Genomic DNA, 23,307 nt, shown 5'->3' on the forward strand with positions numbered 1-23,307 from the left:
AGGATTTATGTCATCACAAGAACACAACCACAGCTACTTTAACACACAGCTACCAGGGAGTGTGATGTTAATGTTTCATTACTGTATTTTTCTACGTTATAATTTATGGGTTACCTGAAAAACACATAAGAGCACAGTTTCAGCAGTACTGTCTTATATACAGCTATAGATAACACAAGCTCCTTCTCCCAAATCTGTAAATATCTGGAGACGAGAAAGATGAAGCCTGACGGATTCTGAAAGGAAGCAGTGTGGTATTTAAGCCTCCCCCCTCGCCCCCCAAACCAAACAGTTTAGCCAGAGCACACTATACCTTCCTCGCAGAAGGGCTGAGGATTGAGAATGGCACTTGGGATAAGCCTCATTCTGTATTAGCTACCCTCTAAGCAAGAGACACGCTAGAAAAACTCTTCCACCAGCCCCATCCTCAAGCGGCTGTTGCCTCCTGCTTGCCCTGCTCTTTTTTCAAACTTTTAAACCTTTAGGGCTAAGTTAGTGTATCAGTGGCAAGAATTAAAAAAAAAAAGTAGCTACTGCAGAAATAGATCCATGGCTAGGCTGGACATCTCTTTCCAACCCTACAAGAACGTTCCCATCTCTCCAAAAGTTACCTGGTTACTTGGTTAGAAGATCAGAACTTCTATAGTCATATAAAGGACAAGACTGCACAGAGTACAGTAACATCTTACTGACTGGGAAAACTCAAATAGAAGACACCAGTTCATAATCTCTTCAAGCTGAGTGCATTCAAATCCAGCACCTCCACTGCTAGGCTATAGGCAAGGTTAGCAGGAGAAAGATCTAGTCCATATATGTTAACTGACAATGAACATCCAGTATGGACAAAGTACAAACCAGAACGCGCAAGCATAAGCGCAATGAACAGAACATTAAGTAAGCAGAGAGGAATTCCATGGCATTTGTTCCCTCCTCTGTAGATGCTTGATACAGTGTGTACAAACTACAGCTAAGTGTTCTAGCACTCTCTTAGGCTGCAGGGCAGATTTTCTTCAGGACACTGTAGCTCTGTCTACAAAGACAGGAAATCCAAGGCACCTTTCTCAGCTCCTGACTTCTTACTAATAACCAATGCCTTGGAGTCAGGCACAGCAATACCGAAGTCCTTTATCAGATCTAGTCCCACTTCTAAAACTTGTCTTCTCCAAAATGGCAGTGTTGATCAATCACTGAAATGTCTATCTCAGATTGACAAGTATCACACTGCACATGGAAAGTACGGATCAAACTTTCCAAACTATCATGTTTGTTTTTAAAATGCTACGTAATTTACTTTTCAGTAACTCTCAACTTTTGTTTCTAGCCAAAAGCAAACTGCAGCATGAAAGATGTGCCTTACCAGTTTACACATGCAGGTACACACATCATAATAAAACAAGACTAGCTTCTGAAAATACTAGGTTTTATTCACACCCCAGTGGTAAACAATAACCTTAATATGATGACTAGGTTTTTCTTTTGTAGATCACTATGTCACATAAAATACAAAACCCATAGCATAAACAAGCTGACAGTTATGAATGTTTAATGTGGTCTCGTTGGAAATTAAACAAGTTATGCTAGTCTTCTCAAGTAGTCAAATTCAAAATGCATCATCATCTCCTAGTTAGTACAAGTCACTGCCATTTCTATAACAAAGTAATGAAGGCACAGCTAGTGCAAGCAGACTTAAACCCGTTCAGACTACTGGGCTGAAAAATACTTTGGTTGGTTCTTCAGGAGAGTTTTCCCTAAACAAATATTGGTCTCACTTAACAGTTCTGATAATCTTCACAGCTGCAGTCTAATAGCTACATGACAAAGACTTCACAAGAACCAAACTATGTAGCAATGAATTAACATTCATGCTTTAGGGGATTTACTGCGTTCTACGTATTGGCAGAAAATTATAGTGTTAAAATGCTAGGCAGATTGAACCTACATTTTAAACTGGTTCTTATGTGTTTGATTTTTTTTTTTTAACAAATTGGTTACTTAATTCTACCAAGATACAAAACATAAGGCTGTAAGTAACTAATAGTTGTGTTTAGGCTATTACAGTGCAGGTAATCCTCAAGGCCACATACACACTGCTTCACTGCTGCTTGCATTCTGCTGGGTTTTGATCCTTCTGTTGAGAAAAAAGGAAATATAAGTTTCAGATATCAGTGTTTTAAAAGAGCTATTAATATTGTTAAGCATACTTTCTCAAGTTCCAGTATTGAGGTTCTTCCTTCATCTCTCCCTTAAACTAACTGCCTAGTATTAGCAGTACCGCTGTCTTTTGATGTGGCAACATCCACAAAGCATTTATTTTGGCTTTGTCCGGGCATAGGTATATGATCCAGAACAAAAATATCTGTTCAGACCTAGTGTGGTGGGATACTCTGAAAGACACTAAAAGTGCAAAAAGGAGGAGGAGCGTTATGCATACGAACAACCAGGCAGGTTCAGAAGAAGCATCCAGGCCTTCTACAAAGTTCGAGGCAAAAGACACTTCCTGTGGCCAGTGACAAGGGCATGGCCTTACTCCAGAAGCCACTGTTGAGCAGTGCAACAAAATGCCAAATCCTGGTATGTTCTTAACATACCACATATCTTAACAAGGATCTTTTGCAATAAATTCCACTTATTAAAAAACTCCAACGTGGAAATTTTTTTGTTATATTGAAACAGACCAGCAATCTCTCACAGTCATACAGGAATTTAAGGAAAAGGCTTTCGGAGGGGCAGAGTTCAGCTCAAGTTATGCTTCATTACCTTGGTCTAGATAGCTATTCTAGGACTACGGTGCTTTAAGAAATTCAGCTGGCTTTCAGCCTGCAATCAGCTTACAACTATTTATTCTTGTGCCAATACACTCTAGAACCACTACTGTCTCTAGCCCTTTGGCACTTCTGAAACCAAGCATACAGTCTTGCCCTTTCTCAGTTCTGGGTAGCCTAGAAAAGCAATCTGAAGTGGTAGAAATAAGCCCGTTATGCAGCTGTTTCATTTTGATTCCAAAGCTTTCTTGAATAGGAAGCAATTTGAATACATTATAGCAGATGAAACATCACCAACAGGTTGTACGTTTTTATTAACAGTTTTATACCTGACATCCTTCCAGGTACTACACTAGGATTATATAATTCATTCAATAGTACTTTGATTGTAGCTCAAGCCATTCCTACTGAAAAGTATGCTGCCACCTCATTTGAAATTGCAAGCACATTTCGCAGCAGCTATTTTTAGTTCACACAGACTTCATTTTCATGACTGCAACTTTCACCAGCCACCATCAGATACTTTCAGGTGCCCAAACACACCTTTCCCTCAGCCATGAAAAAGCTATGAATTGAGTGGCTCAATCACTTTTTTCCAGCAAACAGCCTGGCTAGCCATTTGCCCTTCCCATGGAATAAGCAACCTGCCAGTTGCTCTTGGCTGTTCAAATTTTAGTACTTGGCTGTAGATGAATTCCTGAACCTTGACTTCTGCTACCTCATGCAATAAAAGACTTGCTATTATCTACCCTTGAAAACCCTGTTTTGTACTCTGCTGGGAAAAATCTGTGCCAGAGTCAGCTTGTGACAAGTTCCCAAAAACTGAACCCAGATTACATAGTTCTCTTCATGTTCTTACAATAATTATAGAACATTTTCATCATTAGTAGCAACTTGCTGTGAGACAAGTTTGTAGAAGAACAAGCCTGACTAATTTCAGTGCTCAAAACCAAAAGTTACTTTTTAAAATTTCTTACTTTTGGGTCATAATCAGGATCGTTTTCTTCATCTGCTTCTTCTTCCCCCTCCTGAAAGAAAACACTTGTTTTTATTTCTTCAGCTTATCCACATTCATCTTCCTGAGCCATTTTCAAGAAAATTAAAATTAAATTCTACTCTTAAATACATTCATTACCACTTTAAGTTATGCATATTGTATTAGTTTACCCTTAACAACGCATATCATCTTTTGACATCAGTTGCAATTTAATTTGTAAGACACCTTATGGTGGTCTTTTGTTTGGTTGGGTTTTTTTGTTGTTGTGTTTTGTTTTTTCAAGTATTCACCCTAGATCCACAAAGCAATGCGTTATATCTTCCATTCATAAGTGATACTTGATGTCCAGATCATTCAAAAAACTAAGGGAAATCTTACTCCAGAAAAACTACAAAAGGGAAACCACTTAAGTCAGGGCCATCTGTCAACTTACCTCATCATCTGCCTCTTCGCCTTCTTCATCATACTAGGAAAAAAAACAAATGGTTTTGATAGTGTCATAAATGCAGCCATAAATGGCTCAAGCGCAGCCAGATAACTCGAGCAGATGCCAGACGCCACACTGTATAGTGCTCTAAGAGAACTTCCTATACCTGATGGATTTAAAAATGCTTTACACATCCGCATAAACGATGTTCAGCCTCTTAAGCTATGCTCTGGCAGAGCAAGCCATCTACCTTAAGTTCCCTACGTGCAACACTGGAAGAGCTTATTAGACTGTGGTAACACTTCTGGCCACGAGAGTGTCTCAAAGCCTAAGGTAGCCTGTACAGTCACTCACTTCCCTGAGCCAAGGCTTTGGGCTAAGGGCTACTATTTTACATTTTAAAAAATTAATTTCAAGGCAGGGCTTATCTTAGCCGAATCAAACTGTCAAACTGTCCTTGTTTGTGCAGAGGCAGGGGAGAGAAAAATATTTTACGCATATAAAGTTCCAGGATTTTGTTTTTCAAGCTTAGTTCCTTTAAAGCACTTAATTTTGCAGATCTTGCTTTGAACATTTTGGCATGCTTTGAATGCGCTTATCTATCGTTTCCTAAGAAGAGTGCCCTCCTGAAAGGATCAGGCTTGAATCTCAAGGAACTTGGTAGCCCAGTATCACTGTAAGCACAAGTAACAGGCTGAGCAGCTAGACAAATAGACTATTTTGTTCTCTGGCAGCTCATTATAGTTCTACTAAAGTACTGGGTACATCACCCTAGGAATGCCTTATACACTAAATTCAACTCACACATCCTCTGAATGTTCAGCTTCTACTTTTGCCACAAAACCCTGAAGTCGCTACTTCAAACATGAATTACTTTCATGCTGCTCTTTACTGAACATGCTAGGAAGCTCAGCTGAAACTAATGCTGATACATCCCATTCTAAGGATACCAACATTATAAAAGCCAGAAATTACACAAAGTCTTTAAGCAACATTTCAAACTGGTTAGCATTTTGAAAGAACATTATACTTACGTCATCATCATCATCTTCAATAGCTTCTCCTGTGAAGTACAATACAGATCGGGGGACTATACGTTCACGCAAGAAATGACCGATTTCAAAGTCTGCAGCAAGGATTGCCTCAGCATCATCATCCTGCATAAAACAACATCATTTCCTAAGCCATAAGCTGATAACTACTTTTTACACAAAAACAGAAGTTGTACAGTTTTTGATGTGGTCAGATTGATACAAATCCCATGTGCTGACTTCTTTTGGCTCAAGATCTCCTTTATACAATTGAAATTGTGGAGTCAAGTTTTACACTTTTAAACAGCCGACCTACATTATAAAGTAGGGGGTTGCTTCTTCAGTAAGCTTAATTATACAAAATTGTAGAGTAAGTTTTATTCTTCCCCCATCTCCAACTTGCTTTTAAGTAGAAAAATTGTTTAATACCTCCCACACACTTTCAGTTTATATGCACAATACCCTTAAGAACTAAACACTAGCCAGGTGAGCCTAATTAAAAATTTTACAAGATACTTCTGATTCCTACAGTGCATCACCTCTGTGATTTCCATTAAGCAAGCCATTATGAAGCACATGAACACAAAAATACTCTCTCATCTAACACAGGGGTTTACTCCTTTTGTTTACACATTAAGTGTTCTGCTGTCTCCCATCTGAAAAGTTATCTTCAAAAACGCTTGGGTTTTTTTTTTATTTTAACATTACGAACACATAGCTCTTGGTGTCCATGCAAACTGGAGTTCTAGAAGCATGCTTCTGAAGGCTTCTTCAGATTTCCCACTCAAGCTTCATGATGTATTCAGCACTGTTAAGTGGTTTTGGTAGTTTTCCTCCTTACAAAAACATGGCTATTGCCACAGAGTTTTCTACTAGTGAGCACACAGAAGAATGGGCTCTTGCAGTTTTCTGTTCTTATTACTTTCTCCAAGAGTTAATAGCTTGGGAATTTTTTAACAGCATAAAATACAAACCAGATACATGTAGCCATTAGAGAAGATCATCCAAACAATGCCCAAAGGGAGAGACTTACACTACCCACTAGACCAAAGGCTAATAACAAAGATCACTACATTTGTACAACTGTTAACAATTCACAAGGTAGCTTTCAGGAAGGATAAGCTGCTAAAGTTCACTAAACTGAATTCCACCATCCAACTCAAACAACTACTCCCTCTAGTACGGAAAACTCAAATACAGTATTTATCACAAGTATTCTCAGTTAAATATAGCAACAGTTAAAGCTGAAGCTGTTTAACAAAGTCCCAAACACTTTCAAAAAGCAGCTATGCACGTAAAGGCATGAATTCTACTGGTGTTTCCCCTCCACTCCCTTATAATAAGCAAACTTACCAGGTCTCCACTCTCAGGAACTGTAGGAAGAAAAAGAGAAGAGACAAGTGAGTGAAGTGCATACTACCTTTAAAGTTAATGCAAATAAAGTAATGTTCAGTTTACCTTCAGGAGGACTAAAGAAGTTGAAGAAAGAGTCATTGGAAACAGTTTTTGTCACTGTTCTAACTGTTCCACGACCCTTATGTTTCTGCTTCTTCTTAATGGTTTTCAAAGTAACATTCTTTCCTTTTTTCCAGTCTATTTGGCAACTAAAGAGGAAAGAAAGAAAAAAAACACAAACAAGCTGCAGTTTAATACTATTCCCTTTGTTAGAGGTACCTACTGAGACTATCACAACTGTGCAAAGGATGCAGTGAATATAAGATATTAAGGTTGTATTTATTCAGTGCTATCTTTTCATTAGTTTATACTTCTGAAAACAAAAGTAACAGGCTCATTTTAGGATTGAAGTTTTTAATCCAAAAGTTGATGAAAAATTGAGATTGAGTGTTCCCCACTCAATCTCTGAAATACTAATTTTCACCTGCTACCAAGTTCTACCTAGTTTCCTAGCAGAGAATGGTGCCACATCATTTTTAGTGCTTTATCCATTATAAAGTAATGACATATTTGGTCATGCTAGTAATATGCCAAGGTTTACTACACCTATCATTGTAATCAATTAGCCCTTAAAACAATGCATCAAGCAGGGGTGAAGTTTTTGGTTGTTTTTTAGTTGTTTGTGGGTTTTTTGGGCTTGGTTGGTTGTTTGTTTTTTTTTAAACTCTGCCCGGCTAAATCATGCCCACAGGCTTGTCTGACACTCACAGAATTCTGGGGACATGTAAATGAAGAAGTCACATCAATAAGATTATCTGCATGTGCAGAAGTTTTTGAATAGATTCCTTCTAAAGACTCAAAGGAAGATGAGTTGTTTTGGGAAAAGAAGTGGCTGTCTTAGTTAAAAAACAAAACAAGGACTAGGAATAAATCATTTTCAGAGAAGCAGACAACCATCTTACAGGGACCTCTGCCAGGATTTACACTTTTCAAAAACAGTCCAAACTGGAGAAGACAAAGCAGTTTGATAAAGCTACTCAAGCACTTAAGACTAAATCTTACAGGACATTTGCAGAAATATATTATATTAAGTGACTGGGAAAAGTAGTAAATAAAAGTCCATATCAGTAACTGCACAGTAACATATGAGTAAAAACCAACTCTGACTAAGCAGTGATAGGCTCTAAATTAGTTGTCACTCGGAAGAGCAGTCAGAACATCAGAGATATTGACACAAAAGCAACTGAACAGGCCATGATGCACAGAACCCTGATGTACCTGCAAGGCTAATTATGTATGACTCAGGTTTCTCTCATCCTTCTGTTTGTAAGAAAACAGACACGTACAGAATAAAGAGATTATTTAGTCTGAGGAATAACAGCTAATTTAGAACAAAAGATATCAGAGAAAGGAGTGTGACAGATCTTTAAAATCATGAGGAACCTGGAATTAACAGATGACTCTTCTCTATTTCTTAAACTGAAAGACACTTGGAGGCAAACATTCAACAGTTACAAAGCAAACTGGACAACTGCAATACAGAAAGTAATACTGTAATAGACTTCCCAAAATGCTGCATGTCAGAAATACAAAAGGATTAAAAAGTGATTAAACAAATTTTGAAAAAAGCTGTCAGGTCATAAAAAAAGATAACACCATCCATCTTCAATTCAGCATTAGTGATTGCAGAACAGTGTTTCTAGCTAAATACTGATTGGAGTATTTTATTTCTATGCATATATAATACATATACTATATATACTTTAAGGACACTTTCCATTGAGGGCAAGAGCTCTCAGTTATCATGTGTAAGAAAACAGGAACAGAAGACAAAAGCCTGGCATGGCTGAGTCGAGTGATTCTGCCCCTCTACTCCACTCTAGTGAAATCCCACCTGGAGTATTGTGTCCAGCTCTGGGATCCCAACATAAGAAGGACCTGAACCTGTTGGAGCAAGCCCAGAGGAGGGCCACACAAAACCCCAAACACAATCAGAGGGATGGAACACCTTTCCTATGAGGAAAGGCTGAGAGGGTTGAGGTTGTTCAGCCCAGAGAAGAGCTAGCTCTGGGGAAACCATAAGGTTTCAATACTTAAAGCAGCCTTTCAATACTTAAAGGGGGCTTACAAGAAAGAAAGATGGACACATAGTTTTAATAGGATCTGTAACAATAGGAGAAGGTTTTAACAGTAATGGTTTTAAACTATAAGAGGGTAGATTCAGACTAGATATGAAGAAGAATTTTATGATGAAGGTGGTGAAACACTGGCACAGGATGCCCAGAGAGGTGGTAGATGCCTCATATCTGGAAACCTTCAAGGTCGGGTTGGATGGGACTCTGAGCAACCTGATCTAGTTGAAGATGTCCCTGATCACTGCAGGGGGGTTGGACTAGATGACCTTTAAAGGTCCCTTTCAGTCCCAATTATTCTATGATAAAATATACAGTTTTAGATGTTGTATCTAAGTTACTGAAACACGCTAAAAATCTCAAGTCAAACCCAGCTGTTCACAAGTTATTAAGCAGAAGTATCTTTTCCAGCACTTTCCCAAAATGCTGTAAGTCTACAGCTGGATAATGCCAAGGAAGAAACTGTTACACTGCCTTAAAATTATTTATTAGCACTTACCCTGTACAACCCATGATTTCCGGTCCATCAAAGGAGAAGGGATCAGAATCGTCTGGCTCTGACCTCATTCTATACGTCTTTGTCAACACTTCATTTGTGAAGTAGTCATTTGGTTCAAAATGAAATTCTAAGGTGAAACTCTTAAAAAGAATTGCAGAGTGACAACTTCAGCAATTTCGCTACACATACCTCTAAGTACCTAAAATCCAAATATACAAGATACACGTGCAACGGAACATATTCATCTCTACCAACATTGAAATGGTGCACATACATAACTTGTTCTGGAATTTGTTGCCCAAGTTGTACAATAAATCTTCAGATGTTTTCATTTACCATGTCGATCACCTGCTTATTACTTAATATATTGCTTTCAGTAACAACACAAGATCTCCCAGTATACAGCTTTGCTGGTGCTAACATACAGAGATAACTTCTAAATTTAAAATATTAAAACTTAGCAAGCTATCTGTTTTCAGACAAGGAAGTTATATTCAATTATAACAGTTATAAAAAAATACCTGAAGGTATCAAAATTTAAAGGTGAAACTTAGTCATCAAATATTAAGGTCAAGTTATTAACTCATGAGAATTTGAAGGCTAAATTAAATACGAATTCATTCATATGATACTGCAAGACTAGTACTAGTCCTTGTACTGTTTTTCAGAAGACAAGAAGCAGCTGCAGATTTCTCATGATTGCCATAAGACAATTGGCTGTCACAGATCACACTACTAATATAGAAATAAAAGTCTTAAGATAACACAAAAGTCATCTTGTTTAATAAGTTCAACTAACCATAGGCTGTCCAACTTCTGAAAATTTCACTTTTATATCTTTTAAGTGTTTCAGGATAGGTTCATCATGTTCCTGTAAAGAAAACACTTTGTTCAATTTTCGTAACATTAAATTGCAGTCAGATTTAAGACCCTGCAGAGATAAAAAGCCATCTTTAGATTAAGTTTTGCATAGGACAAGAAGCTCGTTACAGCACTGAAATATTTTCATGAATGTGACCAGCAGATGGCAACAATGGCTGCACAGAGTTTCCACTGCAGTACACAACCTACATCCATGCAAACCCCAAGTGCAGCTTTTAGCACTATCTCATACACATCTCACACACACACGCCTGTAAGCACAGAAAGTGTATTAATAAGGTAAAATAAGTTCAACAAATAACAAAGTAAGACGACATTTCAGAGTGCTCTGTGCTCTCAGTTGAATAAGGTACCAGAGACAACACCCATATACTTGTTCCATTTTTGCTCTCGCAAGTTACACATCAAGTAACATACTGTTTTCTCCTACTCCTTTCTTAATGACACTTGCGCTACATACTAATGGAACTTTAAACAAGGCTGGACCACCACCTACCTGGACCATATCACTGAGCAAGTCCACGTTCTTGAATACCGTCAGCCAAAACTCAGGAATTCCTTTAGGATCTTCTTTTTCTTCATCTTTTTTTTCCTCTTCAAGCTTGGCTTTCTCTTTCATTTCCTCCTTGACAGAATAAAAATGTTTGCATTTCTTATTTTAAAAGAGTGCCTACAAGGTTTGTTAACAGTTTTATGTTGATACCAGTACAGATTAAATTTCATGTGCATGCTTTAAGCAATCATTAAGAATTATTATAAGCAAGTAATCATTACACACCCCAAATTTTTTTAAACTTTAGTTACTGTATCGAATCTTATTTCATGCCGAAGCTTAAGATATTGATGAGAACTGATCAAGATACTCACTGAAATCTCTTCTTCGGCATCTGCTTTCCATTCACATTCTTCCTCTGTAGGTTCATAAATTGCATTGATGATTTCACTTCGCTGGAAGATTAAACCCGGAATATTTTCACATTTCCTAATCACTGCAAGCAGCAATGCCCTGACCAATAAATTTCTAATCTTGAAGTTACACAATCAGTAATACATTAACTATTTATCCAAACTTTTTCTTCTGGCCCTAGAAGACAACTCAGCAATTATGAGCTTTTCAATACACTAAAATAAGCATCAAAGTTCCAGAAAGGCTACCATGCCATCTGACATCTGCTCAATTAACAAGATGAGGTTGGGTATATTGAAGTGATTTTGGTAACCACGGAACAGACTGAACTCTTCTCCCTCTTAATCTTGGCTGACATTCACATGGACAGTAAAATGGTGTCAATAGAATTGAATGAGCACATTTGAGACCAAAGTAATTCAGAACATGCATAAGCTTTCAGTTTATATTCCTTTGTATTTTAGCTAAAGCTTTTAAGCACAAATGAGATTAGCATTAAAATACCTTGTCAAATAAGGGCTGATAGAGAGCAGCGTATTTTCTTTCCAGCTCATGAACTTCCTCATAGAACTTTGCTTCTATCTGTGCACACTGAACTTGAAGGTTCTTGAGAGCATTCACACGTCTTTTAACAACTTTAGGCAAGCTGAAAAATTCAGCAACAGAACTGTTACTAACACTGCATTCTAAGCACATATTGACCCCTTCTTAAGCAGTCCCCTTGTGAGTTAACCAACTTGCTTCAAACCAGATTTTACACTCTATTTTAAGCTTTACAAAGCTGCACAAATCAAAACTATGACCCACTGTACCATGCGGATTGAAACTGTTAGCAGACTCTTAAACAGAGGCTTAGCCTCAGTTCGAACCAGTGTATTCCAAACATCTAGGCCAATCATGAGAAATTTGTGCAATAAATTTCACACTAAGAATAAGTTTTACATTATCAATGAGCAACATAGTAAATCGATACAATTGAGCACAATTAAGTAAGGACATATCACTAATTGGCTTGGTTTTATGAGAGTAAGTTCAGAACAATTAAGTTATATTTCACTAAGGAAGTTAATCTTCAAAATTCAGATTTTTGTTTCACTGAGGAAAGCAGCTGTCTTCTAACAGAAGTGTTTTGCTAAATGAGCCACTGCATTATACATGTGTAAAAGGAAAGTAATTAATGCAATCCTCATTATAAATACTTGTCACCTATAACTCTTTATTACGAGTGTCACTTTAGAAAAATAACGCTAACACAGGCTTGCTGTTAGGACCAAAAGTTACCTCCATCAAAGCTACTGGTGAGATTCATGGAGTAGATTGCTGACTGCCTCCCTTGCCTGTGAGGTGAGCCAAACCCCAGCATACAGCTATGGAAGATTACTATGTTAACTTCCCATATTTATTTTATTTAAGCAGTTGTGCCAAGTTATTTAGAACACAGTAGTAAACAACTGCTTTTAATTGTTAGGACCAGTTTCAAGTTAGAGGAAGAAACCAATAATATATTAGCTTAGTTAAACACTGAAGGTTCACATTAATTACTAAAGCTATCTTACCTATATTAGGTAGGATAAGCACATATTCCAACATCCTTGTTCACTTTAAAATGCAGAATCCCCCCCCACCCCGTCAGCTTTATGCTCAACATGAATATACTATTTCTGGTTGCTAAGATAATTTGCACATCACCATCAAATCAAGATTTCCCTTAACCTTCCATTTCAGGTAAAATTACATCTGCTACACAAACTACCAGAAATTTAAAGTTAGACATGTATGCTCATAAAGGGTTGATAAAATTCTTGCTACTCTGACATTTTTCCATAAGTTAGTCAAGTTAATCATTTGCTGTAATTTTATCTTCAAGTATAATATCAGAACTAACAGCAACTTAACTAGTAAGTTCAGTTAGTCCAAGAAAAAAAGTGTTAAGGAATAAAATTAATATGACTGCACAGGTAAGCCACATAACAATGGCCCTCTTAATGCCACACGCATATACTAAGACAGAGTACTGGCCCTAGCAACTGCATATAAAGCACTATGAAATTTCTAAGAGGTAGTGCCATACACACAGCGTGTCCAACTCCGGTATGTCAGAGTAAAGATTTTAACCCTTTTATTAGAGAATCTAGAATGTTTTGCATGTGTCAAAGCTACATTTCCTTACAGTTCACACCAACTAGTTCAAATTTCACTATCTGTACATCCACCACCTTTATAACTCTGTACTTTCAAAAAAAGAAAGGTAGTTTCATGAAAGAGACAGTTCTTACAAAGTAAATCCAAAATAGAGAAGCAGACCTAGAAATCTGAACTGGACTGCACAAGTACAAAGACGGCAAGTAAAACTGGTTGATATCAAAACAAGCCACTAGCAAATGTTACAATTACACAAGAATACAACCTCCTGCAAGTAGTTGAGGGAAATTCTACTCTATGAAAGTAAGTGTCATTAAAATTATTGTGGCCAGGCACAGGTGACAAGGTAAATTACTGGACAGCTGCCAAGCAATTAGCAGATTCTAAGCTTGAGCAGACAGATGTTTTCCTGGAACCTGTTCAGTTTCCTACCAGTTGATGCATCTAGTTCCTTAACAGCCCACACAACAGGCTTTAGGATCCCTGACTCCTGCTGACATCTCAGTGTCTAGACTCTGTAGATAAATAAGCTCTAAATAATGCTTAGGAAAACAGGTAAGAGGCACCTGTAAAGCATGGTTAAGTCAGCATGCTTACGTTGAGAAAGTGCAGATTCAAGTTACACACATTTTCCAATTATTTTCATAGAGCAAGTTAAGTAAGCATTTGGTACACTAGCAAAGTTGCAAGGCTTTTGTGATAGAGAATGCACTACTGTACTTGTAATTGATGAAGAAATGGGACAGTATCTTAGAGAGCAGGTGACTAGAAGAATGCCGTGAAAATCAATGTTACCACTTTTGTTCACTTCTTAGATCAAGGACCTGAAAGATTAGTAGAGGTTAATTAACATCTGTTGAAAAACAGAAGAAAAATATTTGGTGTAGAAAGCCTTTAGCATACAGTGCCTAAAAGAGAAAGAACTTGGGTACCCTTTGACTCCACGCTCTTTCTTGGGTCAGTATTTTTTAGCGAAGGCTGTTAGTTAAATGGACTTTTATTCCATGCTATCATTTGTAACAGGAAAGCAGTACGAGTAGGAGTAGCAGTAGCAGCAATGCCTGCTACTCAGCAGCTGCCCCAGTTCAAGTCAATAGCAATGCAGGACCCTATCACAGCAAGACAGTTGTATGCTTTACAATTCTTGTGGATGTGGCGCAATGTTCGTACATAAAGAGAAATTACACAAGAGAGCCAGAAAATTCTTTCTGTTAATGCAGATCAAGTTAAGACAATTTTAGCAAGAGATTAGTGTAAGTTTTGATCCATAAGGAGACCACATGAAGTACTAATACAACATTCCTACTTTTATTAGCTCCTGGTTACACTCTAAGCAAAAAATTACTATATTAGAAAATAAATCACCATATCTGTCCGTACTTAAGATAACTGATGTTTCATGATTAAGGCAAAGCTATAAAAGACATTCCAAGTAGCAGGAAAGCATCTTTTAAAAGCGTGTCATATTGAACTGCAGGAGACAGGGTCAGTCACTGTAAATATTTTAGCATTTGTTTCTTCATACAAGCCCAAATAAAAAACTCTTCAATTCTGAGATGCACTACAGACTATATTAGTTTTCCTGCTATCTGGGCAGCACAGTGGTTTATGACCATTTATTCCTCAGACAATACTGTTCAGAAAGCAAAAGAACCATTTATACCACTCTGCTCATACTGAACAAACACTGTACCTTTCTATATATCCTGTAGATGTTCCTACCAGACCATCAAGTCTTTCCTGAAGGGCTGCAAGAATCTGAGGATTCTGCATCATCTGCACAGTCAACTGTCGAGCTAAATTAAAAAAAGAAAAGTACGTTAAGTGCAAAGCGTGTCTTTTGGACTAATCTTGAAAGAAAAGTTACTTAAATACTACAAAAGAGCAGTAAGTTTACAATATATATACTTGCAAAAAGACATAGGCAAAGAAGTATTTCAAACACCTCTATTTCGGAAGCATGGACCAAATCTATCCTATTCTGAACATGGAAACAGCACCTGGATTAAAATGGCCACTATCCAGCAAGCTAAGCTTTTTTCTTGAAAGGAAAGGTTTTATATGACACACCTAAAAGCATCATTTTGCCTTGACTGCTCTAATTTTGAATTCATTTAGGAACAGCAAGGTAGAAGAATTTGTGCTTTTACTTTAAGAAGGGAATAAAAACTGGATTTGGAATTTTTCCTTCCATTTTAGGTAAATGGAAAGAAACAAGACAGTTTCAAACTTGGATTTAAAATCACTTTACAAATTTTATGTTTACCCAATTTTTCCTGCAAAAGAATAAATTATTAATTAGAACAGTCTGACACATTACTGACTACAGAATATCAGTACTAGGTCCTTGAAGTCTATCATCTACATCATCTTTAGAAAGCACTTTCTCCAAATGAGAAACCTCTTTCAAACTACAAGATAGAAGTACATTTAAAAAAACACCACGAATTCCCAGCCTAAGTGTTCTCATTATCTATATTAACATCAAGCCTTTCACTTCTGCTCAAAATCTGTGCCTCAACGTGCATAAATAAACTGCACAAATTCTTATTTTTTATTAAGAACTTATGATGAGTTTTTATCATGCTGTTTTGCCTTCTTGCCCCTATCCTCAACATCTACAGATAGGCAAACAAGTACTTCGCATTCCTTATAAGATGCTAGGTTTACATAGCATTCTTCTGACACCTTCAAATTAGAGTGAAGCTTTCGAATCCTCCCTGATACACAAAGCTTTTGGAAATAGCATACCATTTTCCATTTCTATGCCCTTCACTACAGTAACCACGTGTTAATATTCTCTTCCACTTCTATGTCCCGGCACTGAAATTACACACTGAAAAGTTGTGTATTAAGCAACATCCAAAAAAGCATTCTTGTTTCTCCATAATGATTGCAATCAGTTTATACTTTAGCAGTAGCAGCTGTAATTACTTCTTAAAGGTGCTACCTCACATTAGTCAACCCACTTGTCAAGGTACCTAGTTTTCTCCGGTCTTATATTCAGTAGTCTTTCCTATACACTAGAAAACCTACCCAACTGTGCCATTTGAGTATGTCATCAGTTATTCTTCAACATCAAATCACAGTATACACATGGTATGTCAATCTCAACAGCCACACCCCCTCAAACTGAAATCTCACAACATAATATATTTTGCAAGTACTTGGATCCATGAACGCTATTTCTTCAAAGAGCTTTTTCCCTAAAAGTGTGAGTGCTTTAGTGTTCACAGAAGGACCTGTGACATTTAAAAATGAAATTATCTAGGACAAAAAAGTAAACCAGTAAAACCTAAGGAAAAATTGTGCATGAAAAAAATACTAGAAAACTAGACAAGCAAGTATTACAGATGCAAAAGAACTGCTTAACACTGTCAAGTTTCCCTACTACCGAAACACGTTTCTCATTTGTAAAATTTAGTTTCCCTCCAAGATTCCTAGAGCATACTTTCCCCTCATATCCTCACCTACAATAGCTGAGATTAATCACTAAAATTACACATTATTCATCTCTAGGTTCCTTTGGGATACCTGAATGCTTACCATTTAATTATTGTAAACTGTTCTTCAGCTGACCAGTGTGTTCCCAATAATCTTGCAATCCAGTTTTGAAAACGCTTTTTTCAATAGATACAGTAAGCAAAGCCTCCAACATCATCTTGAGCAAAACTAGCCTACTTTTCTTTAGTGTCATTCTTATGTTCAAGCAATCACAGAATGTAGCACTATTAGCAGTCCAAATCATTTTATTGCAGAGAGTATTAGCTATTGCTTTTCAAATTCTATCTGTGCCCCTAATCTTTAACTACAAAGCATGAGTAAGATTGAACAGTACAGACAAAATGAGTATTCTGATACATGTTCAAAGTTTTTTGTTGAGGGGAAAAAAAGAATGATTTATTGATTTTTAAGAGTGGTAACACTAAGCATGATTTTTGTTCTGTTCAAAATCAAACAACTCAGTAGCAAATTACTAAGCAGCTGATCAAAAATAACCCGACGCATACATACATATGCACCTGATTTTTTTTCTACCCAAAGCTTCATATTTTAAAAGCTTTTAACTGTTGTTAGTTTTGAAAGAGTCTAATCACATACCAACAATAATCCTTTCTATTCCAATTGGTGTGGAAGGTGGCCAGCACTGCCTGAACTGCTACTAACCAGGACTAAATTGAATGAGTGCAGACAAAAAAAAAATAATCACACAACTGGAAAAAAAGTCCTTGTTTCAGAATTTAAATACAGTTGTGCATCAGTAGTTATGTTTTACCATCTCCTATTTTAAGTAATAAAATCCTTTTAACACATTAATTACAAAGCACATATGCAGCTGCTTGGAAACCCTTGTTTTCAATGTTACCTTTGCTGTTAGCATCTTCACCAGTTTCTTCTTCTTCTACTTCTTCAACATCTTCCATATCCTGTTGATCAAGTTCAGACTGCTCTTTGCTATTGGGAATAGGCAATAACAGGATCAAGAAGTTAATTTTATAAAATACTATAATGAGCTTAAAGAGCTTAAGTTAGAGATCATGTGGGTAGAAGTAAACTGGTGCATCTGTTTTGATCTATGACAAACTAGAAGTCTTAATAGCCAAAGCCAAATTTGTCTTCATAGATTCAAGTTTCACATTTGACAATCTTGGAACACTTTAAAGAACTTGCAGCTTTCCAGAATTTTGAAGATTCCTTTTTACAAAGAATTTTTTCAGCTCCTGCTCATATCAACAAGTCAAAGCCTCCTTCTGCTCTACGCACCCTCTTTATAAGTTGTGCAGGCCTTCAGACCTGAGGGTAGATTCACTTAATCTATACTTTGAATGCCACAAAATAAGAGCATTCAAAGTACAGAAAAAACTACACGCAATGAAACAATAGAAATAGGCAGCGCTACCAGGTTTTCCTCTCCAGAATTCCAACATAGTAAGCTGACTAGTGCCTTGTCCCAGTTTTAGATTTACTTACAATTAAGATCCCAAACCCATTTGGCATGAGCAACTCAAGCTTTTCTCCCATGCGCAAATGCTACAAACCTCACATCTTGCCACAGTGCCATGATCACTACCTAGATCTTGCCTCAGCAAGGTGATCGTGTGATCACAGCAGTCTGAAGTACAGCATCGGACACAGTCAGAGCCTCAGTAACCTACAGATTTTACTTACTTGTCTATGTCTGCCATTCTCCTAGATTTCAAACCCTAGAGGGGGAAAAAAAGTAACAACAGCAGCATTAGACTTCACTTACAAGGTCTACATGCAAGTGCTGTAATACTAAAAAGGAAAGAAACACAAACCATGCCAGTTCTAAGAAATATAATAAATACATATTGTAAGTCTGAAGAGTGACTTACGTCCCATGCACTTTTTGAGCTCTCACTCTAAAGTATACAGAAATACTGAAAAACTTTGTTCTGGTTTACAACCAAATGGACCTACTCACTTAAGTTTAAGTACCAGCAAAATGACATTTTGCATTTTTTAATCACAGGATTGTACTAATATCACAGACTGAAAAGTAGTCCTGTCTACGTATAAAATCAAAATATAACGTGAGAAAAACTGAAGCAAAAACAGTGCTAGAAACCCTTTAGTAATGGTTTACTTGTTTCCAGCATGTAACTGCAAATAGAGGATGCTTAGAGCTAAACCAGTTTAATACTAAAGACTCCTTTTTGTGGATCTACTTTTGATCCTAACTTTACAAAACCTACCCAAGTAGTTCCTCAGAATACCCAGAAAACTGCAACACCTTTTAAAAAATTTGATGTCAAGTGCCAAGATATTGAATATGACTAATTTCCATGTCCTGAATGATCAGAATTTTCTTAAGTATCTCAGTATCCTCATAAACACATTCCAGACAGTAACTACAAACATCGAATGTTGAGACTATTGCAAATCTTGCATACCATGAAGCACCTACATTCTCAAAAGTATTACAAGATAAATAACATTCTCCACCAGCAGTACAGTACTTAGGAGTCTGGTCTCCAAAAAGATGTTTCTGGTAGTTTGACATCAGAGATAATACTACGCACAAGAAAACACTATCTCACTACTGTCGACTTCAGTCTAATGATTCAGGAGACATCAAGTACCAGGATTAATCCACTGGTGCAAGAAGCATAGAAACCACTGCTTTAGAGTCCCCATTTTAGCCGCTGTCCAGTAAGCTAAACAAATTCAAGTTTCCTTCAGAAAGTTCAACTCCTTATAATGCGTTTCAATGAAAATTTTAGTCAAAGTGTTGGAGATGCGTGTTCCAGAAAAAATGAAAATTGCATTTGATCTGTCCAAAGCGTGTAACACAAGAGCACAATCCCAGTAAGATCAAGACATTAACAGTCCACATGAAGAGACAAGTTAGAATCTAAACTTCAGAATTTAACACATACATTTTATGTAGATAAAATTAAAAAAAAATTCTGGTGTTATAACTACTTCCCAACAATTACAGGACACACGGGAAGGACGTATCTGATGTCTTCATTTAGGACTACAACTTTACAGTGCCAATAAAGTATTTAGGAGACTGCACGTAATCAAAAAGCTTCCATTCTCTAGTATGCAGAAAAACTAGAGAACCAACTACTTGTCAATCTATTTCAGAAAAATAATACAGTATTTGATATCAAGTCAAATGGCAGCACTACTGTAAGCCAAAGGACACCTAACAATTCAATAAGAAATTGAGGAGTTCCAGTAACATTTTTGACTCATTTTAAGTTTCTTGAAATTCAGATCACTTTTGCCTGTCTTGTGACTTCAGGTTAACACATGGATGCAAGCTGCCTATATAACAATTCTAAAGAGTTTCCTTTGGATACCATTCTCAAAAGACAGCATGGGCTGAAGACCTATAGAAACTGAAAACATACTGCAATTACAACTCTCATTTAGATGCTTCTATTTGTTGACTGACATAACAATTAGCATTATTTCTGATTTGCAAGAGATTTTTATCCATGCAAAACATAAGGCTTTTTCCTTACACATTTCCTCTTAACTTGGTTCTTCATAAACAACCTTTTCGAGAAGACTGGTAGTATCACTACGCAAAAAAAACACAAGACGCACAGTTCACCTGCCTTTCATGCATTTCTATGCAAATGTGACAGACTGATCAAATTCGCAAACTACTATTGTTCATTGTAGAGTCCAACATTTCCTCCCTCCATTTCTCCCCATAAAAAGAAGCTTCACTTTCCATAAAAATGGAGGCAGTTTTTTCAACAAAGGTGTGACCAGTGACAACGGAAACCCTGTGGTCTCACCAAGCCAGTGGGCTAGATGGAGTAGCAGCTGAAACACCTTAAGATACAGGTTCGCTGAAAGAGACCAACTTCTACAGTTCACTTTTTTCTAAATGAGGACATGACCAAGTCATGCCTAAAAACTTGCAGAAGTATCCATTCCAACTCCAACATTGGTCATTAGCAGATGCCTAGAAAAAAGGCAATGACATGGCAAGAATTCCTCCAGAAACTCTTCTAGCTTTCAGTCACATTTAGAAAAGACACATTGGCTCAGGAAGCGCAGGTATTTGACAACGTCATAACGCATGTTTATTTCATAAACTAGTCATCTTCCCTGCAACCATACAGATAAACTGATGTTATCATTCAGGTATCAAAGTGCTAAAACCCTGTTTCTGAATTGCACCATTCAGCTCAAAGATCGGAACTAAGTCAGATTTTTCTACACTAGGCAGCACTGTGGCAGAGGAAGTTTCACCAGCGGTCTCTGTTCTTGAATTCCTCAGTGGGCCCTTTTTCTTGTCATTCTGAACAACCACCTGTCGTCAGCAACCTTCATCTTTCACTGTTCACCCCTCTTTCCAAGATCACTCATGGCCATATTGAAGGCATTCATCTCATTACAGAAGCCTGTGCAAGTCCAGCATCTGCCTCTCTCTCTCCCGCCACTGCAAGGGGCAGTTACCTTCTGCTTCACGGCTTTTAAACAATCCATGCAAGCACTGTATGTTTTCCAACCATGGCCTAGTTTACTCAAAGACTTTGAATGACGTTCTTCAAAGATTTTTCGGAAATTAAAATACACTGTATCAAGCAGCTGTCAACTTCAGAGGCTCCCTCCAGTATGTTCCTATCTGCCTTATCCCATTTTTCTTATTCTCCTTGCATCAGTCTTTTTCATGTCTCATCCTTTAATTTTCCCTCCACTTTTTACACAACTCCATATCAGAACATTTGCAGTTGGAACAGTTCTTCTGCAGACTGAGGAGATACTACTGTTTGTCATGACACTGTCATCTGCCAGCTCTAGACAACAATTCTTGTATGAGGAGGCTATAAGACACTATGCCAACAGAACTACGTTGGCAGACATTTAGGCTAATCTGTATGGATATATAGTTGCAGCACATTTAGTTTTATTATCATTTACTTAAACAACCATAAGCTTCTCTGCAAACAGTTCTACCGGTGAAAAAAACTGTAGCAGCAGAAAAGCCCTGGGAAACATCATTACTTGAAGAGCAAGTAGCCTCCACCATTTTTGCACAATGCCTAATACAAGGTCCCAGTCTAGCGTCCAGAGCTTCACTTACAGTACCTACCACAATCAGTTAACACTAAAATACATCACTGCAGTATTTATTTTGCACTGTCTCCACAAAACTAAATCTTTGGATATAGTACTTGTATCATTCCACTTTCCACAAGAACGATGCAGCCACCCTTCCCAATTTGTTTCATAGGCACACTTAGGATTGTCAACAGCAGCTGCATCTTGGCACATGAGCAACAAGAAGCATTCACTGGAATCACTCCTTGAAGTAGTCCCTAGGAGGTATCAGTTCTCCAGTTGTCAGTGCAGAATCATAACAAACCTGGCTACAGCTGGTGTGTTACTTCAAGCCTCAGTGTCCAGATGATTGCTTTGGGTTGAAATTCTAAGAATCCAGGCCTCCTGTCTGCAAGAAAAGGCTTAGGAGTACCAATAAAGGGTAGTATCCTCCTCTGTTCAAAAGCCAGCAGGCAAATAACCTCCTTATTTGTAAAATATTATTTCCTTGTTACTTAAACAGCTGCAGCCAGTAGCACTGCAGTATAGTCAAACACAGAGGTGCCCAGAGGCTTCAATTATAATGTTTTGCTGCTCACTGTAAAAATGTGCAGAGGAAAAGAAACAGTTATCTCATCTTTGCAGGGCTTTAAAGAGAATGCATAGGAAGTTCAGCTACAAAAAGGAAGTGAAAGCACAGAAAAGCAAGCTATAGTGCAAATTTTCTAAAGGCTAAAGTTTCAAACCTCTTTCATACAGGTAGCTTAAGCTCAATCACAAGGCTGCATGCCATCACAAGGCACATGTTCTTTTTCAAAAGAGAAATGTTACGAGACTGTTAATCCAGCACAAGCTTAGCCAGTTTTGAGTGCACCTTGCAGAATAACTAAAAATTATCAAAACACCCTTAAAACTTAAATCTTACCAAAACAGCATGAAAATTTGCTCTTTTCATGATGTTTAAAGGATAATTCACCTCTTTAATCTGTTAAGTTTTTTTAAGAAATGTAGTTTGATACATGTAGAAACTAATAATGATATTGCCATGTGTTCATCCTCAGGTTACCCATTAGTAAGGTTCCAGTTTTCAGGGGTTATTGTTTCTTCACTAAGTACTTTTGCTCAAGCAAAGACAGAAACACTAACTGTAAATTTTCAGCCCTTCCCAGTCTTCCCTTTTTTCCCCAGTCTGCCTTTATCCACACAGAAACCAGCCTGAGTCTGCACAGCAGCACCAGCCACGTTACAGCTAGGACACAAACCCTCTGGTGAGAAGCCTTTTCTTTTTGAAGATCAGCTTTAAGTGTCCCAAGTAAGCACACCAGTATTAGATTACCCTGACATCCGCTCAGCCTCAGGAAGACAGGTCACAGCGAGGTGAATTAGAAGTCAGCTGAGGAAGCAAGACATTCCTGAGACACAGTTCCTCCAGGAAAACAACAGCTTTTTTGCACAAGCCCTAAGGCTGGCAGCCTGCCAACAGATCTCAGCTGTTCAGCATCTCTGTGGATACCACACCACACAGGGTACCCATTCCCTCCCATTCAGGAAACAGTTTCCCCTTCTCTAGAGGAATTGCTCACACAATTAGTTTGCAATAG

The 23,307-nt window shown here is 37.6% G+C and overlaps 1 protein-coding gene across 3 annotated transcripts in view; it reads right to left on the minus strand.

The window, feature by feature from the left end:
* Positions 1-1,403: 1,403 nt before the first annotated feature.
* NAP1L1 (nucleosome assembly protein 1 like 1) overlaps positions 1,404-23,307 on the minus strand; it is a 31,064-nt gene continuing 9,160 nt past the window's right edge. For 2 of the 3 annotated variants that reach the window (XM_086610887.1, XM_086610885.1), the window contains 14 exons: positions 18,344-18,378; positions 17,541-17,629; positions 14,868-14,970; positions 11,537-11,678; positions 10,993-11,073; positions 10,622-10,750; positions 10,043-10,114; positions 9,244-9,383; positions 6,676-6,821; positions 6,571-6,590; positions 5,221-5,343; positions 4,193-4,225; positions 3,740-3,790; positions 1,404-2,128 (listed from right to left, as the gene is read on the minus strand). In XM_086610887.1, the coding sequence (XP_086467013.1) occupies positions 2,093-2,128; positions 3,740-3,790; positions 4,193-4,225; positions 5,221-5,343; positions 6,571-6,590; positions 6,676-6,821; positions 9,244-9,383; positions 10,043-10,114; positions 10,622-10,750; positions 10,993-11,073; positions 11,537-11,678; positions 14,868-14,970; positions 17,541-17,629; positions 18,344-18,360 (1,182 nt within the window). In that variant the 5' untranslated portion in view covers positions 18,361-18,378 and the 3' untranslated portion in view covers positions 1,404-2,092. The remainder of the gene's footprint in view (positions 2,129-3,739; positions 3,791-4,192; positions 4,226-5,220; positions 5,344-6,570; positions 6,591-6,675; positions 6,822-9,243; positions 9,384-10,042; positions 10,115-10,621; positions 10,751-10,992; positions 11,074-11,536; positions 11,679-14,867; positions 14,971-17,540; positions 17,630-18,343; positions 18,379-23,307) is intronic. The other variant, XM_086610886.1, reaches the window with a different exon arrangement.

Source organism: Tauraco erythrolophus, chromosome 4, assembly GCF_009769465.1.
Source record: "Tauraco erythrolophus isolate bTauEry1 chromosome 4, bTauEry1.pri, whole genome shotgun sequence".
NCBI classification, from domain to species: domain Eukaryota; kingdom Metazoa; phylum Chordata; class Aves; order Musophagiformes; family Musophagidae; genus Tauraco; species Tauraco erythrolophus.